The sequence below is a fragment of the Apteryx mantelli genome, chromosome 17 (genome assembly GCF_036417845.1).
Source record: "Apteryx mantelli isolate bAptMan1 chromosome 17, bAptMan1.hap1, whole genome shotgun sequence".
In the NCBI taxonomy this organism is placed as follows: Eukaryota; Metazoa; Chordata; class Aves; order Apterygiformes; family Apterygidae; genus Apteryx; species Apteryx mantelli.
In genome coordinates, this window is record NC_089994.1 from 6,558,618 (window position 1) to 6,571,083 (window position 12,466).

General features: G+C 60.3%; 1 protein-coding gene across 1 annotated transcript; it reads left to right on the plus strand.

The window, feature by feature from the left end:
- Window positions 1–748: 748 nt before the first annotated feature.
- HSPB8 (heat shock protein family B (small) member 8) lies at window positions 749–7,589 on the plus strand. The gene is made up of 3 exons (XM_067306803.1): window positions 749–1,694; window positions 4,333–4,396; window positions 6,458–7,589. The coding sequence occupies exons 1-3, from the start codon at window positions 1,316–1,318 to the stop codon at window positions 6,615–6,617; spliced, it is 603 nt and encodes a 200-aa protein (XP_067162904.1). The 5' UTR covers window positions 749–1,315; the 3' UTR covers window positions 6,618–7,589.
- Window positions 7,590–12,466: the final 4,877 nt, after the last annotated feature.

Sequence of the window (12,466 nt, forward strand, 5' to 3'; positions counted from 1 at the left end):
GGGATGGCGCTGCCCTCATGAGGGAATGGCGGAAGCATGAGCAGACGGCGGCAGCGTGAGGGGATGGTGGCAGCATGAGGGAATGGCGGTGCTGTGAGGGGATGGCACTGCCCTCACAAGGGGATGGCGGCGGCGTGAGGGGATGGCAGCAGCATGAGGGAATGGCACTGTTGCCATGAGAGGATGGTGGCACCATGAGGGACTGGCGCCGTCGTGTTGAGGGAATGGCGCCACCATCATGAGGGGATGGTGGCACCACACAAGCCCCTGGAAACAGCAGTGCCACCGGCACCACACGGCCTCATCCGGCGCGTGGCAGTCTCCCCCAGATTTAAGTCACGTCCCCCCCGTGCACAGCCCCGCTCCCCATGGCGGGGGGCGGCCGGCGGTGGCACGTCTCCCACCACGCAGCGCGCGGCTAAACCGCCCCGGGACGCGTGGCCTCACAGCGAGGGCCGGCCCCACCGCCAGCGGTATTTTTAAAGGGTGACAGCGGGGCACAAGCAGCCGCCCCGGTGCCCGGGGGGCTATTTTTAGCGAGCCAGGGGGCAGCTGCCGCAGCGCCGTGCCGGGCTCCGGGGCCAGCGGGAGCCGTCAGCTGCCGCGGCCCGGATTCTCCCTGGCTGTTTCATCCGCTCCAAAATACTCGGCTGACAGGGCAGGGATTGCAAAACGCCCCCCACCTCCCCCCGCCACCAAAATACATATAAATAGCGCTGGCCCCGCCGGCTGGAAGGGCAGAGAAGGTTCTCGGCTCTGCGCGGGAGCATTTATTGAGGCTCCCGCCGGGAAGCTGTAGGGAAAGCCGCACCGTAAGCGCAGGGGAGCGAGCGAGAGAGACGGGGCAAAATCGGCTTTTTCATCTTGGGAATTATCTTTGGTGGTATCTTTTTCTCCTCTGCGCACTGAGAAGTTTTACCTTCCTCTCCCCGATCCCTGGGACTGAAGCCAGACAGGAAGCGTTTTCCTCCCTGCCGCCCGGCGAATTCCCTCCTGCCTCCCTGCGCTTTTAAAGCCTCAGCTGCTTCAGCCCCGCATCGATCTTAGTTGTTGTTTTTTTTTTTTTTTTTTTTAATTATTCATCTCGTCCTTCCGGAGAGAGGGAGGATCCTGCTGCTGCCGCCGCCGCCGCCTCGGAGCCGGACCCCTCCCCGCACGCCCGGCGCGGAGTGGATGCCTCTGCCGCTCCCTTGGGAAGTTTGCGGCCAGGAGCAGGGAGGCGAGCGCTGAGGGCACAGCGGCGCGCGCCGGCCACGCTCACGGCCCTTCCCTTCGCCTCGCCATCGCCGCCGCCACCGCCACCGCGCAGGCAGCCATGGCTGACAGCCAGCTGCCCTTCTCGTGCCACTACCCCGGCCGGCGCAGCGTCCGCGACCCCTTCAGGGAGCCCGGCTTGACCTCGCGCCTCCTGGACGACGATTTCGGCATGTCGCCCTTCTCCGGCGACCTCACCGCGGACTGGCCCGACTGGGCCCGGCCCCGGCTCACCACCACCTGGCCGGGCCCGCTGCGCGCCGGCGTGGCCCGCGCCTCGGGCATGGCGCCCGGCTACGGCGCCTGCTTCGGGGGCTACCCCGAGAGCCGCAGCCCGGCGCCCTTCTCCCGCGAGCCCTGGAAGGTGTGCGTCAACGTGCACAGCTTCAAGCCCGAGGAGCTGACGGTCAAAACCAAGGACGGCTACGTGGAGGTGTCCGGTGAGCGGCGGCCGGGGGGCTGGGGAGGAGGAGGAGGAGGGATAATTAAAAAAAAAAAAAATCTAAATCCTGCCCCAGCCGTGCTCTGCAGCTCGAGAATCCGCTGCGAAGTGCAAAAATCAGCTTTATTTTTTTGCCGAAAGTCCCGCCGGTGCTGGCTGCCTCGATGCCGGCATGGCTGCCGGGGCCGAGTGCCGCTCGTCGGACCTGCCCCGGCCGACGTCGCTTCGCTTCGGCACTGAAAAGGCTCCTCGGAGCGAAGCGCCCCGATTCCTGCCCTTGCAGGCGGCGGGGCCCTGCCGGCGATGCGCCCGGCCGCCGGCGCTGCCGAGAGGGGCCCCGAGTTCGCTGCTGTTAATTATAGCGCATTACCAAGCCTCGGTATCCGGAGGGAAATTCCCTTTAAAGGGGTCGAGCGGCTGTGCGAGGTGCTGGGGCGTCCGCCAGCCGCCGGCACGCGGGGTCCCAGCACGGAGGAAAGGGGGCGCGTGGGCCGCAGGAACCTGGGAGGCAGGCAGGGAGCGAAGGGGTTAAACAGGAGGTTTTTTTAAAGCCTGCCAGAAATGATGGCGCCGGGAGGAAGGCGAAGATACGGCTGTGCGGGAGAGCCACCGGGGTGATGGACACGGCAAATAAATGGGGGAAGCGGAGGGCGAGGGTGGCAGAGCGCGAAGAGCCGCGGGAAAGGCCAGGGACTGGGGGGAGCCGCTTTGCGGCACATCCGCACAGGCTTTCGCCCCGCGGCCCTGCAGCAGCGCCGGAGGCAGGGCGAATCCGCAGCCTCGCGACGAGAAAGCCTCAGCGCTTCCATACAATTCAATTGGGATTCCCCAGCAGTTAAGGCAGCCTTAAAATTAATGGGTTCCCGGGAAATTGCACAGCAGGCAGGAGCTCGCGGCAGCACGGGAGCCGGGGTGGGGGCACAGGGGCGGTGAGGGGACACCGGTGCAGCCCCAGGGATTTATTTGGGGTTCGTAGGGCTGCCGGATGGGGAGGCGGCAGTCAGGGGTGAACCCAGGGACTGATCCTGTGGGCTTTCCCGCGGGTTTGCAGAGACGCCCAGGCCGCGCAGAGAGGCCTGGCGAGCTGCAAGGGTGTTTTAACCTCCGAGCTGCTCCCGGCACCCGCCCTGCGCGGGACAGCACGTGCCCCGGGTGCAGGCAGCGCCCAGCACCGCAGGCAGGGGCACCGAGCCATCCAAAGATGCTATCGTGGCCAGGGTTTTTTTCTTAAGGCGCAACTTTTGGCAGCGGGTGATTAAGCCAGACCCCAGGCTTTTATTGGATATAAAGGCGATCAGCAGGTAAAACAACCCCCTGCTGCCAGGGCCTGGGAAAACAAGGAAAGAACTGGTGTTTTATAACACTGATGTGGTTTCTGAAGCTGATCTCGTGGTTTCTGGGGTCTGAGCCACCATCTGAGTCACGGGTTTAAATCAGGCCGGTGGGATCAGGTGTGTGCACTGTGCTGATTAACTCCGGCCAGAAAGTGAATGCATCTGTGCCGACCCCGGGCCAGCAGCAGCCCTGGCCTCCGGCACAGCCCCCCGGGCCCAAAGGAGGGTCACCAGGGAGGGGACGCTGCCTCCCGGGGCCAGGCTGCCTCGGCCTCCCCGCCGCTGCGTCACCACCAGCCTCGCGGCTGCCACCCTGGTGCTGCTCTCAGGGGCAGCAATTCGGGCAACAGGTGACTCACGCTCCGGAAACATCGCTGCCGCCTGCCAAGGAAGGCGGCTCTGTTCCTAACTCCGGCCCGCGGCGGCTCGGTCGCTGGCATCGCGCAGGGATACAGCTGGGCTTGTTTCCCAAAACAGTGGCCGAAGTGGCTTTGCAGGAGCCACGTCCCCCTGCGTGGTGTCCTGACCCTCCCGCCCGCCGCGGAGGCTGGGCACTTGCTCCGACTGGTGCCGAATTCTCCGAGCAGCCTGGCTCCCTCCCCCACCTCCTCCTCCTCCTCCTCCTGGGCCTGCACACCTCTGGGAGAGGCAGGTGTTTGGTGCTGCCTGAAACTGCCTTAATTTCTCTTTCCCTTTTTTTTCCCCAAGACAGGGATTTTATGATCATTTATTTGTTTTGATTCTTCCCACTTTCAAATTCAGGATTTGCGGTACTCGGCATTCTCGCAGGCCCTCCGCTGCGCTCGTGCGGGAGCAGCGCTGGCAGCTTTCCCCGCAGGGACCGTCCGCCAGAGCCTTTTCTCCATGTCACGGTGGGGAAGGATCCTGCCGCTCCCGGCCCAGCTTGCAGCATCTGAGGAGCTGTAATATTTCAGCTGAGAACCCCCTTTGGGAGGATCCGGGGGAGCAAGCCCCGTCGCAGGGGTGTCAGCCAGGAGGCAGCCTCGGACACTGGGGAATGTCGAACAGCGGGGGGAAAGGCTCCTTCGCCCCGAGTTAGGGAGCTGCTTCTTCCCACGGTGCCTGTCGGCTGCTAGACTTAAGCCTTAACGATTTGGGGGGCCTTTGGCAACGTTTTTCTGAGAGTTTTCCTCTTCCGGAAGGGCTCCTGCTGGCGGGTCCTGGGAGAAATTCCCTGAGTCAGCGAGGGAGGGAAGATTTTCCACTTGGAAAGGGAAAACAACTTATTGGGAAAAACTAGCCCCATGAGATGCTGACATTGAATGTTCCCCTTCCCTGCAGGTAAACATGAAGAGCAGCAGGTGGAAGGAGGAATCGTCTCCAAGAACTTCACGAAGAAAATCCAGTACGTATCACAGACGCTGCACCACGGTGGCTTCCTGCGGCGGGAAACGGCTCTGGTGCCGACCCGGATTTAGGAGAGCTGGCAAGTCTCCTCCCCCGCCGGGAGCATGAAATGCTCTCTGGCTAGCTATCAAATCCCTCCCGTTCCCCGCAGTCTGGTAAAGTCAGAGACTGTGCTCAAATGCTGTTGACAGCAGTGGGCTGAGCTGGGCCAGAGCTTCTCTCCTGTGGGCTGTGAAGAGCTGCCTGGAAGTGAAATTTAGGTTATGTTTGGGAGTCAGGGGAGCTGGAATCTATTTCCTGCTCCACCGCTGAATTGACTTGCTATTTAACTTCTCTTGCCTCTCTTCCCCAGTCTGCAAAACAAGCAGTCTGCCTCCCCGGCGTAGTAAATGCTTAAAAACCACGGGGAAAGTTGCCTGTAGAAGCAGTGAAGTGCAGACACTGAGCACTGCAAGTCACAGGGCGTCTCCTCCTCTCCCAGCTGCAGTCTGAGGGCTCCTTCTTAGCCTCCTTTGCAGGCATCTGGGCTTGGTTTTTTGTGTCGGCAGGGGCTGACGTGCAGGTTGCAGCTTGTGCTGCGAATATCCCTCGCGGTACCAGGCAAGTCAAAGCTGAGCGAGGCCCGACGAGGCACCGGGTGCATGCGGTGGGGGCTCCCGCCGTGCCGCCAAAGGCCTCGACCGATATATTTCCTGTGGTGCTCATGGCTGCTGCCAATGAAGACCCATAATTGGGGGCAAATACGTTCCTAGCTCAGGCTGTATAGAGTGATTTCCCGATGAAGGCAAAGCAGGAGATCTTTTCCTGCATGTTTATTTGGCCTCCTTCATGACTCAGGCTGCATTTTGCAGTCAGCCAGGATGAGGGGAAGCAGAACAGGGATGTAGGGCGCTGCTCTCAAATGCCAGCACATCCTCCAGGTTTAGCAGGATGCGATGGGCTGAAATCATCTTCAGACCCAAAATACATACATATATATATTATATAATATATATATATATATATAACATATATATGTATGTATATCTACTTCTCTGTCTATGTATATATAAATATATCTATATAGATATATATAGATATATATATGAATGATGCCAGTTAGATTGCTATCTCTTTGACTCACAAAAAAGGCTCATTTTGTAAAGACAATGGCAAGGCATGGAGAGGAAATGAGAGTCCCGCGGCAGGAAAGCGCTGCGGCGCGTCCCTCGCTGGGCGAGCCCTGAGCCGCGCGCTCACGCCTGCGCGTGGCGGTGTGCGTGGGATAGTGCCCCGCCGCAGGAGGCTGACGCTGGGCTCGCGGGGCTAACTGGAAGAAGCAGCAACACCAGACCCAAGCCCTCCAGCTGACACGGGAGGCTGCCAGCACTTCAGCATTAGCTTTTCCACCCCAAACAACCCCTCTGCATCCCCCCATCCCTCAGACTCAGCCTCCGGGGAAAGCCCCGTTTCCTGGGGCCAGGACCCAGGCCCTGCCTCGGGCCGCCAGCCCCGCGGGCGCTGCCTCCCTGCCTCCCTCCCTCCCTCGCAGCCAGCAGCTCCTTAGGAAGCAGCCGCCGAGGCGCCTTTTACGGGCAAGGCTTTTGCCGTGACGCAGGCTGTAACATAAAGGCGATTTACTCATGCGTTGCAGACGCTCAAGCGGCACAAGCTGTGAGTGACATCCAGGCAAACATATCTGCCGAGGAGATTAAACAGAGCCCAGCAGCGGCGAGACAGGCCAAGCGACTGCTTTAAATATCCCCAGAGCAATCCCGGTCGTACCAATAATAACGCAGGGCTGGGAAGAGCTCTGCGCAGCTACCGGGCGGGCAGGCGGGGGCTCGAGTCTGCTGGAGCGCTGCTAATTCAGCATTACCAGTTTTCCACATCTCAGAGATGCCCTCCTGCCTGGGCTTCCCAGAGCTGTTTGCAAGCAGGAGCAGGGCTCGCTTCCCGAGCTCCCAGGAGGCAGGGAAACGGTGGTGATACCGATGGAGAAGGAGGCTGCGAGGGGGAAAGCCCGGCTGGGCAGCCCACTGGGTGCTAAACCATCTCGTCTCTCTATTCCCCTTTCCAGGCTCCCCTACGAGGTGGATCCCACCACAGTCTTCGCCTCCTTATCTCCAGAGGGGCTGCTGATAATCGAAGCGCCCCAGATCCCCCCCTACCAGCAGTACGGAGACGGCAGCTGCGGCAGCGAGATCCCCATCGACAGCCAGGAAGCGACCTGCGCTTGAGGCACCCGTCCCCGCTCTCCTTCCCTCCCCCGGGTTTTTCCTCTCCCCTCTCCCTCCCCGCAAAGATTTCTCTCCGATTCCAGCTGTGGTTGCATTAGCAGGACAAAAGCGTCTGCTGGGCATGGGGTAGCTTCCCCGGCAGGCCTGCGCCCTGCTCGAACCCCGGGGGACGGTGCAGGGCTCCGCGGGGGGGACGCGGCGCCCCAGCGCTCGCAATCCCCGGGGACGAGCAGGCGGAGAAACGCGGGACACAGCCAGTTCCAGGCAGAGCCGGGAGCAGTGTCTTCCCTGGTGCCTGAACCACGGGGCAACGCTGCCCGTGCCAGCGTGCGTCGCTTATTTTTCTGATGTGACCCAGCACACAGGGCGAGGAATTTGCTTTCACAAGACGCAGGCAATGGCTGAAAAACACTGGCAAACGGCTCCCGGGCTCTGCTGCTGGCTCCTGCCCAGCGGGGCCGTGCTCGAGCCAGGGCAGACAGCTCCCTTGCTCTGACTTCTCCCTTCAGCACATCCGCTTGCCAATAACCATCCGACAAGCCCACAGTTTCACCAAGGTTTTATAGAGGTCTTACATGCTCCAGTAGAGTTTATCTGTATATCAGACCGAACAAAATAGATGTCTTCATTATTATTATTTTTTTGCTGACAGGTAGTAAGATGGGATATTTATAACAACAGCAAAAAAAAAAAAAGTACCCATTTCTTCTCTTAAATTAAAGTGGGATCCTGTGTCTTTTTCTTCTCCGTTTTTTCTGAACTACATCTCTAAACAGCCTCTTGCCAGCATGAAGACGAGTGTCCGGTGCAGAGACTGCCGAGCACGGCGTTGTTCCACAGCCCGGCAAACCCCCAGGCCAGGCCTCCTTAGAAACGTAACTGTCTGCGTGTCCTGAACGTTTTTCTTTTTCCAAAGAGAACTTGTGCTTTTATTTGACAGACTTGAGGAATAAACACGAGCTGACGTTCTTAGCCTCCGCGTTTGTCGTTCCTGAGCCTGAGGGGTCGCGGTTATGTGCGAACAGGCTCCCCAGGAGGAAGGAGAGGCCGAGAGCCAGCGGCTGGGGGATGGTTTCTTGCACGGGGGGGGGGAAGGACGGCACTGAAGGGCTCTGGAAACGTGCTATCCGGAGGCTGCCGCGAAGGCGACGCTTGGCGTGTCCCGGGCGGCGGAGCAGGAGCCTGTTTGTCCCGTCGGGACGGACCTGCCGGCTGTCCCTGCCTCAGCCGGCCGCAGAGGCGGGTGACAGCTCGTGAAATGGCTGTTGTCCCTGCCCTTTCACAGGGACAGCCAGGCACTGCAACCTGCTCCTCCCGGGTTTGGCTGCTCTCACATTGCACAGACCGCGAGCCCGCGTCCCCGGCAGCTGCTTCCTCCCCCTCCTCCTCCTCCTCCTGCTGCTGCTGGGCTGCCTGGCGCCTCGGCGTCGTGCTGAGCACCGCGGCGTCAGAGGCCAGGAGGAGGAGGAAGGCTCAGCATTTGGGGCACACGGCTGCTGTTTTCCACTTCTTGCGTCAGCGCGCGGTGTGAGGTCATCCTCCCGGTGATGACATCATCGCCGAGGCAGCTGCAACGCTCTCCTCCGGGTGTTTCCCACGCGGGGCGGCTCTCCCCACCGCGGGCCCGGGGCGCCCAGACCCCCCCCGGGTGAGCGGGGCAGTTCGTCCTCAAAGCCGCTGCCACCCCTGCGTCAGGCCGCGGCCGCCCGGCCCCCGGCCCGCTGCCGGCCCCGCTTTCGGGCCGCTCGCTCGAGCTCCTCGCTGGCGCCCGCCACGGCACCGCGGTGCCTTTGCCTCCTGCAGCGGGGCGCCCCGGAGGGAGGCACGGCTGGCCGGGGAGAGCCCCGGCCTTTCCGCCCGCGCGGGAGCTCTGCTGCGGGGGCTCGGCGGCTCCGCGCGGTGCCGAGCCTCGGCTGTTGCACCACGCCGCTCGCCGGGGCCACCGGTGCAGGCTGCAAACCCCGGTGCTGGCTGCAAACCCCGGCGCTGGCCGGCCCTGGCCGCGCCGTTACCTGCGCCCCGGGTCATCGGGAGACCCCTGGGAGCTCTAGCGCCCGCGTTCCGCATTAGCTTTCAGCGGTTTTTAAGGCCGCAGGTGGCCGCTGCGGGGCGCAGGACGGCGCGGGGTGCCCCGTGCCCGGGCGCAGCTTCCTCGCGGCCCCGGCGCCACCCTGCAAACGGCACAGCTACACCCGGGCGCGAAGCAAAAATCATGAGCGACAGCTCAAGCGCCGCGTTTTCAGGATCCTTCGGGCCGCGGCACTCGCGGGCGCCGTTTGCCTGGCACCAACCAGCCCCTTTCTCCCCACGGCATCAAAGAATTTCTTCTTTTTTTTCCCGGTCTGCTGAAAAATTACCCTGTGCCCACAAAACCCGGCGCCGCAACGTGGGGCATTAGCCGCAGCTGGGGCCCCGCTGCCCGGGGCATGGGGTAGCTGTCCGAAACGCGACGCCGTAGCCGCCGCTCCGCCAATTACCTCATATTTTACGGTTTTCTAGCAATTACACTGCGCTTTACAGTGTCATAGCGTACTATGTTTTACGGCTTAATATCTGCTTTAATCCTGAGATAGCCGTGCACGAAATTGTAACAAGGGAGGGGTTTCCCCCCCCCGTTTGGGGAGGAACCGGCTTTCCGCGGGGTCGCACCGCCGGGGGTGGGCGAGGGCACCGAGCCGCGGGGCGGCGTTTTGGGACCCGGCGTTCCGGGTGGGGGGGGCTGCTCCCGCCGCCCTCTCCCAGCCCGGAGCCTCCCGCGCCGCAGAAAGCCCAGAATTGTGTTTTATCGGCAGTTTCCTTGCGGGCGGCACGCGAAACGCACTGACGTGTCACCTTTAGCCAAGCTGAGCTGTTCCAGGAGGTTAATGTTTGACTGTTTCTTCTAAGTAACTGCTCCGCCAAACGCCTGTCTCTTGTGGAGCAGGGTTAGATTCATCAATATTCGCTTCCTTCAAACAAACAATCACTTTTGCTCCCAAGGAACTATCCTAACCAGACCTTCAAATCCTGGTTTTCAGAACAAGGCTCCTGGTGCTGCCAGGGCGCCTCTGCCAGCAGCCGGGCACGTGGCTCTGCCCTCCCTCCCTCCCAGAGAGGGCAGAAGAACAGGTCTTGGAAAGATATATATATATTTTTTCTTTTTAAGAAGTCAATTCTGATAAAATAGACGAGCAAATCTGAAAGAAACCGGTGCAATTAAGCAATCGGACGCCAGGCAGTTTGCATTAGGCGCTTTGCTGCCAGCCAGCACGTATCTTCCCGCCACGGCGCCAGCGTCTTGCGGAGGACGGAAAAGCCGAGTCCGGGGCTGGGCTCGGAAACCTCGCCGCACTCGCCGCGTCTCTGAGATAGGAGCTTGCAACGCCAGGTCTGTGAGCAGCTGGCGCTTTCCCAGGCGGCTGGAAGGAGGCGAGGCGGCTCCTCCACGCTCCCTGGCTCGGGCAAGGCCACCTAGCTTTCTGCCCGCCCCGGCAAGGGCCTGGCCTGGCGCACGTAGCGCTCGAGCTGCCGAGCAGGGCGGCCGCGGCGCGGGAAAGCGGGGCCTGGGGCCTCTGCGGTCTGCAGCGGCTGCTGCAAACTCCTCGAAGCACCGTGCGAGAGAAGGGCAAGGCGACCGGAGCCGGCGATAGCTTGCCGGGGGGAGCCGCGGCGGCTCAGCCGCGGGAGGCTTTTTGGAAAAGGGTGAACAAATGTCTCTGCGACGCAGATTGGGCAGGCGTGCGTCAGTCCGTCCTAAGCTATGAGGACGGACGGGCTCCCACGGGCCGCGGGCAGCCCTTGGCATGGCCGGGTTGAGAGGGGCGCGCAGGGCCCGGGAGCGGTGAGGAAGCCCTGGTGACACCCCAGCCCGAGCCAGCTGGGCAAGCAAGCCGCTCCCTTATGGGGTATAAATTCCCTGCGTATCCCAGAGGATTTTGTTGCCAAAAATGGAAGCAAGGAGGCAATTGATTTATTTTGGTTGGCAGCGTTCAGTCTGAGAGCAGGGTAAATCATGCACAAAATCCCCTTGTCGGTCGACGGGGGATTTTTGTGCTCTCTCCACTCTTTCTGCAGCTGCTTCTAGCTCCTGGGAGCTCAGCGTCCAGCAGACCCGAACGTGCCGCGGTCGCCCCACGCTTGGGGTCTGGGCTCCCCCTCGCCTGCCCTTTGCACAGCCCTGAGTCCCCAGCAAGCACCACGGTCACCCAGGAGCTCAGCTCCGTCTCCTTCCAGCTCGCCCCTCTCCCGACCCCCGTCTACCCGCAGCTCCATTACTCCTCTGGGCTCCTCCAGGTGACTGCGTCTCTCTAGGGGTCTGATCTGGCAGCTGGTTTTTATTTCCACAGCTAATCAGTCACAGTGCCCACAGGTTTTTTGAGATAACACTTCCTCCTGTCCCTCCTGTCCCCTTCCCAGAGCCCCCGGAGCATCCCTCGGTGCCCCGCTGGGTTTTGACTATTCATCGCAGAGACCCAGGCCCACTCTGTGCAAGTCGCCCCCCTTTTTCTCCCTTGAGAGTGTCTCTGTAACGGTCCAGGTGTTTCTCTTCTAACGTTGAGATCATTGGGATTTTTTCACATTTCTCTTCAGGGTTTCTTTCCTGCTGGAGGACGTTGCTTCGCTGTCTCTGTGCAAAGGGACTCTCATCAGTTTTATGCCTCAGGAGAGGAGCTTTTGCCCTGTGATGGCCTTTAGGGGCACGGGAGCAAAAACGGGCTCTTTGTTCTCTAACGGAAGAAGCCAACGTTATAGAAATGCCACGCAGCAGTTGGCCAGACAGGGTTTCTGGCTCTCTTTTCATCAGAAGCTGAGAAGTTCAGCAGGAACTCTCTGTTGATAAACCCACCAAGCCAGTCCTTGGAGCATGTCAGAAAGTCTCCAAAGCCCTGTGCCTCCCCTGCCCACAGCTGCAGGGAGATGGGCAAGGAGGAGACCAGATTACCCCTTTCTCCCAGCTGCAGTAGCTGGTCTCTTTTGGGGAAAAACCTGCCTGTTCCTGAGTCCTTATCGCATACACCTGGAGCAATGAGGCCTTTCTTCTCCCTCTTCTTCACAGACAGAGCAATGGGGATGGGGGGTTATGGTATCATGTTTGGGACACTTCTGCTCTTACCCAACCTGGGAGGGGGCTGGAAGTGATTTGAAACAAGCCATGCCAGTAACGGAGCTGGTGTCCCCCCATGGTGACCATGGTGTTGAGCGGTGCCAGCAGACACTGCCAACCCCTTCCAGGAGCCACGGTCACCACCAAGCGCTGCAGCACCTCATGGCCATGGATTCCCTGCCCTGATAATGTGCTTTTTTTTTTTTTTTTTTTTGCCAGTCATTAAACCAAGCTGCAAACCCCTCAGATAATTACAGACCACCTTTCCCTTGGGGTGAAATGCTGCAGTGCAACCTCCTGCCTCCCAAATAGCTGCTCTGCGGTAAGCCCATCCTGGAGGAAAGTCAGATTTAGTCTTAATTTTCTTCTTTTATACTGCAACAAAAAGCCTCCTATCTGAGGAGGCCTTGGAAATCTCTCTTCATTAAGAGACCTCCTTGAAACACATTATAACAGCTGAGGAGGGTGGTTATGAAGCACATAAAGCCTGCAGAAGAGCTCATTAAAACAATAAATTAAGACTAATTGGAATAAACCAAGCTAAATCATCTCCAGCGTGAAGGTAAAATGAGGTGTGAGCGAGTGTTTTTAATAAGGCCAGTGCTAATCCCAGGCTCCTCTTTAAAGCGCGGGTGAGCCCTTGCTGGAAGCCTGCTGCAGCACTGACACCTGCGTTCAGCACCGCGGTGCAAAGCGAAGGTGATGGTAAGGGGGAGCTAATGGGATTTTTAATAGTTTCCCAACATGAGAGGGTTGGGTTGTCCCT